The 4,932-nt window shown below is 37.2% G+C and overlaps 1 protein-coding gene across 1 annotated transcript in view; it reads right to left on the bottom strand.

Moving 5' to 3' along the window:
- Positions 1–2,784: 2,784 nt before the first annotated feature.
- The window catches only part of LOC102478042 (olfactory receptor 10AG1), a gene marked incomplete at its 3' end in the record, with an annotated part of 4,693 nt that continues 2,545 nt past the window's right edge, over positions 2,785–4,932 (bottom strand). The window contains exon 2 of the mRNA XM_006156290.2: positions 2,785–2,793. Coding sequence (XP_006156352.2) covers positions 2,785–2,793 — 9 coding nt within the window. The remainder of the gene's footprint in view (positions 2,794–4,932) is intronic.

Below are 4,932 nucleotides of genomic sequence, written 5' to 3'. Positions count from 1 at the left end.
ACACACAGACACACACACACACACACACACACACACACACGGAGTGAGTTTTAAGCTGCTGGGTCTGGGACTTGAACTATACTCAACTATACAGGAGTCCAGTGATGTAACCATTATGCCATCTGCTGGGCCCATCATTGTGTTTTAAAATCTACCATTTTAAAACATGAAATTTCATGAAAATCACTTTCAGGAAATTATGTATTGAGAAAAGTCAGAAATTTAGTCTCTTTTAATACAGCACACATTTTTTTTTCTCTACAGCAAGTTACAGAAACATATATAAATATAAATCAATATTAATTTAGGACAGGCTTACACCAAGTAAGTTTCAGTTGTTTATCTGATACATTATGGCCACTAAGCATACTATGTTTTTGTAGAGTTCTACAAGCTTTAAGGACAATATACATTTTGCTTTCAGTTTCCTCCATAATAAGGAAAGAGAGAAGTCCATATTTGAAGGCTTTTTTTTTTTAATGTAAATGTTGAGTTTGAAAACTTAACAGTAGGGAACCAGCAGTTAGCGTAATGGCTATGTCGTTGTATTCCCACGTAGTCGACCGTGGTTCACGTCCTGGACCCGGTGGCTTAAAACTCACTACGGGCGCGTGTGCGTACGTGCCCAAGATCCCGAGAGGAGAATGGAGGAGAAGGGATTGCGGCGTGACCATCCCCCCTGGGGGTTGATTTCTCGCTTTCTGTCTCTCTGTCTCTCTCTGTGTGGCGAGCGCACGTGCCCTACAGCAAAAAACCTCTCAAAAAAAAAAAAAACAGTATTTGTCAAATCTTGATTTTCAGAGTGTTATAGTCTCCTAAAATAAACAATATAAATGCAAAAATCATGCAATATAAACTATTATTTTCTGCTTGATTTAATGATAGCTGTATTTTTCCTCAGTGGAACAGATCAAAAGCATTTGGCAACATACGTAATCATGTGTAATATAATAAAATACAATATAACAAAATACTCACATGTATATTCATTTATATTATGTTAGAAAGATTTTGGACTTAATGAGAAATTTATTTTATTCTCATAACAGAAATTTATCTTTGCCAGGCCCAGCAGATTGCATAATAGTTATGTTGCTGGACTCCCATGTTGTCAACTGCAGTTCGAGTCCCAGACCCGGAGGCTTAAAAGTCACGTTGGGTGCATGGGCATATGTACCTAAAATCCCTAAAGGAAAGTGGAGGAGAAGGGATTGTGGTGTGGTGATCCCTCCTGGGGAGTGATTTCTCACTTTCTGTCTCTTTGTATTTCTCTGTATCTGGTGAGCGCATGTGCCCTATAGCCAAAATATCTCTAAAAAAAAAAAAAAAAAACCAAATAACATTAAAACAAAATATTAAAAAAAAAAAAAAGAAAAAGAAAATAGAAAAGAAAAGAAAGGAAAAAAAAACATAAAAACATATCTTTGTTATTATATATGTGCATTTAAAACATCAGGTTTTCTTTAAAAATATCCTTTATCTATCAATACTAATTGTATCTCTTTCTGATGCTTCACCTTAATATTTACCTTTGTGCCTCTGCTCATCACTCATTTAAATTTGCTTCAGACCCTGGCAATGCCATCTTCTCCAGCAACTATAGAATTCAGGTCTCCACCCTCCAACCTATCATTTCTTGGCAGGAACAAGAATGTCCTTAAAAGTGAACACTCCTGGGACCAGCAGGTGGCATGATGGATAAGGTCCTAGACACTCCCTCGTGATTGACTATGGTTTGAGTCCTGGATCTGGTAGCTTGCTTTCTCACTTTCCCTCTCTTTCTCTTTCTCTAGTCAAAACAAAATAAATAAAATGAAATAAATAATTCTTATTTTTTAAAAAATGAACTTTTCTTGGGCCAGTTAGTGGTGTGGCTGTTAATGTTTCTGGATCCTACATGGCTGAGGGGTAGTTCAAATTCTGGGCACCTTGCTTGAAAAACACACCAAACCCATTATCTCAAGAAGAGATTGAATGAGAAGGGGTTGCAGCAAGGCCATTTGCTTGTGGAGTGGGGGATGATTTTTCACTTTCTCTTTCTCTATTCTGTCTCTCTGTTTTTCTCCTTCCAGTACACAAGTCCTGAACCAAAAGATAAAAGCAAACAAACAAACAAAAACTTCTTAATTATCCACTATAATTAGTTGGAGGTTTTTTTTTTTTTTTCTTTTTCTTTCCTTTTTTTTTTTTTTTGGAGAGGTTTTTGCTATAGGACTCGTGTGCTCGCCAGAGAGACAGAAAGCGAGAAATCACCCCCCAGGGGGATGACCACACTGCAATCCCTTCTCCTCCATTCTCCTCTCTTGGGCACACACACATACGTGCCCGGCATGAGTTTAAGCCACAGAGTCCAGAACTCGAACTGCAGTCAACTACATGGGAGTCCAGCGACAAAGCCATTACGCTAACTGTTGGTCCCAACCTGCTGTGTTTCTAAAGCCACTAGGAGCAGGATTGGAATCGCACAGTCTGTTCGGTATCTAGCTGCCTTAACCCTAGAATACACGGTGGCCCTGGATTAGATTTCTACTGAAATTTTCTTGAGTATTTCTGCATTGTGTTACTACTGGATGGACCTGAACACACCAGGCATACTGACATATGCCCATGATCTCGGGAGGCTGGGGCAGGTCACAGTGTGATGAGTACCTCTCTCCCCATTCCCTCAGATTAAAAAAAAAAAAAAAAAAAAAATCTTTGCTATTTCAAAAAAGCTCCTCTTAGGATCTTGGGCATGCACACGCATGCGCCAGGAATGAGTTTAAGCCACTGAGTCTGGGATTCAAACCACAGCTGACTACATGGAAGTCCAGCGACATAGCCATTATGCCAACTGCTGGTCCCTTAACTGGGATCTTGAAATTATTCATTTTAGTCCTTTTCTTATTTCTGCTTATTTTAGTGTCTCTTGATTCTTCTATCTGATCTCAGAATATAACATCAAACTTCACTTATAACATGTGCATGCTTGATTTATCATGATTTATTTATTTATTTATTTTAGAGTTTTTGGCCTTAAGGTATATGGGCTCCCCAGAGAGAGAGACAGAGACAGAGACGGTGAGAGGTAAAAATGAGAAGTCAACCCCCGCAGGAATGGCCACTCCACAACCCCATTTCCTCCCTTCTCTTGGGATCTTGGGCACACATGCCCAGTGCGATTTTCAAACCACCATGTCAGAGACTCAAACTGTGGACGACCGTGTCCAGCAATATAACTGCTTCACCATCTGCTGGCCCTGATTTATCATGATTTATTTCTTTTTTTAGATACTATTCCGATAGAGAATTAATTAATCTTGTTAAAGGCAACATGGGTGCTGTATCATGAACGGCTCTAGTCTGTCATAAATGTATGTATTTTAAACTGAAATAGAGGAGGGAAAGAAAAATACCTACACTGCTGACTGTCATTTCCAACCTGCTTCCATGATCTGTGTAAAAATTGTCCCTCAGATATCGGAGATGTTTGTAACCACTCACATATTACATTTGAATTTGAGAGAAAATGTTATTTGATTCATGTTTAATTTAATTTGTTTTAGTTTTGCCATAGGACATGTGTTATTTTTGAGATTTGTTCATATGGTCATTGTCATCAAGTATATAAATGTTTATGGGGAGCTTTTAGTATTGAAAAAATCCAATTTGTAAGTATTTTACTTAGAAAAGGTAGTCCTGCTTTCTGAAAATCATGCATATTCTTTATCTCTTATATTTTTTCAAAGACTAAAAAGTCATGTATGTAAATAGTTGTATAAATTTTATTTTTCTTGTTAGCTATTTGATTTGTTAAATACTGAGAATATCCTCATTAATTCAATACTTGTCGATGTTTCTTTATTTCCTTTTTGTTTTATAGGTTGTTTTATCATCATTGAATTCTCACTGTTGGTCATTCATTCTTAGCTGCAGCCATTTTCACTATCTGAAGTTGATCATTTCTAGATCTGGTCTTGTATGGTTTTTAGTTGATTTTTTTTTTAATAGAGACATTATTGCTATAGAGGATATGCACTTGCGGTGAGACAAAGAGAGAGAAAACAATGAATCACCCCCTGGAGGGATGGCACCTTCACAGTCCCTTCTACTCCATTCTCCTCCTGGGATCTCGGGCATGCATGCACACACACTGGGCATGAGTTACAAGCCACCAGGTCTAGGACTCAAATTGTGATCGACCATGTAGGAGTCCAGTGCCATAACCACTATGCCTCCTGCTGACCCCTTTAGTTAATTTTTTGAAGAATTAAACTAAATGTTTTATTTTACAATTCCTTTTAGATAACAAAAAAAAATCTGTTTTTCTTTCAGTACTCAAAGATAATTTGAGTATATCTCACCTTAAATATTATTTGAGGTGTTTAATAATAAACACGAAACATTTTCTTTGATATATAGTTTTATATTTTCAGAATAAAAACCTATTACTTACAGTGACATAAATGTTATATTCTCAATGCAGTAAGTACACACTACAAATCAAAATTATAAAAAATAAAAGTTAAACGATGTATTTGCTAATTGGTGCCATGGAGGTGTAGATGGCTGAATCCCCCAGGGCTGTTTTATTGGAGTCCTGGACATGGCAGCTTAAGAGAGCTATGTGTGCATGTGGGTCCAAAGTCCCAATAGGAGAATGGAGAAGGGATTAAGGAATGGCCATCTCCCTCTAGACAGTGCTTTTTCTCTCTGTCTCTGTCTCTCACACTCAATTTATATGCAAATTTAAAAAATAAAAATGATAGGAGAGAAAAATCTTCACACTACGAGAGTCAATATTCTTTTTTAATCCATGTCCTTCCAAGTGCTGCTAGTATGCATACTACCCACTACCAACATGCCCATTTAAAAATGCTGTATGAACTTATAGAGTGCTATCATTCATGGTTTCATGAACACAGTGTTAGGTTTTATAATACGTTTACACTC

Source organism: Tupaia chinensis, unplaced genomic scaffold, assembly GCF_000334495.1.
Source record: "Tupaia chinensis unplaced genomic scaffold, TupChi_1.0 Scaffold000486_1, whole genome shotgun sequence".
Classification (NCBI taxonomy): Eukaryota; Metazoa; Chordata; class Mammalia; order Scandentia; family Tupaiidae; genus Tupaia; species Tupaia belangeri.
The sequence above is the reverse complement of the archived record's forward strand: the minus strand, read 5'-3'. Positions and strand labels throughout refer to the sequence as shown.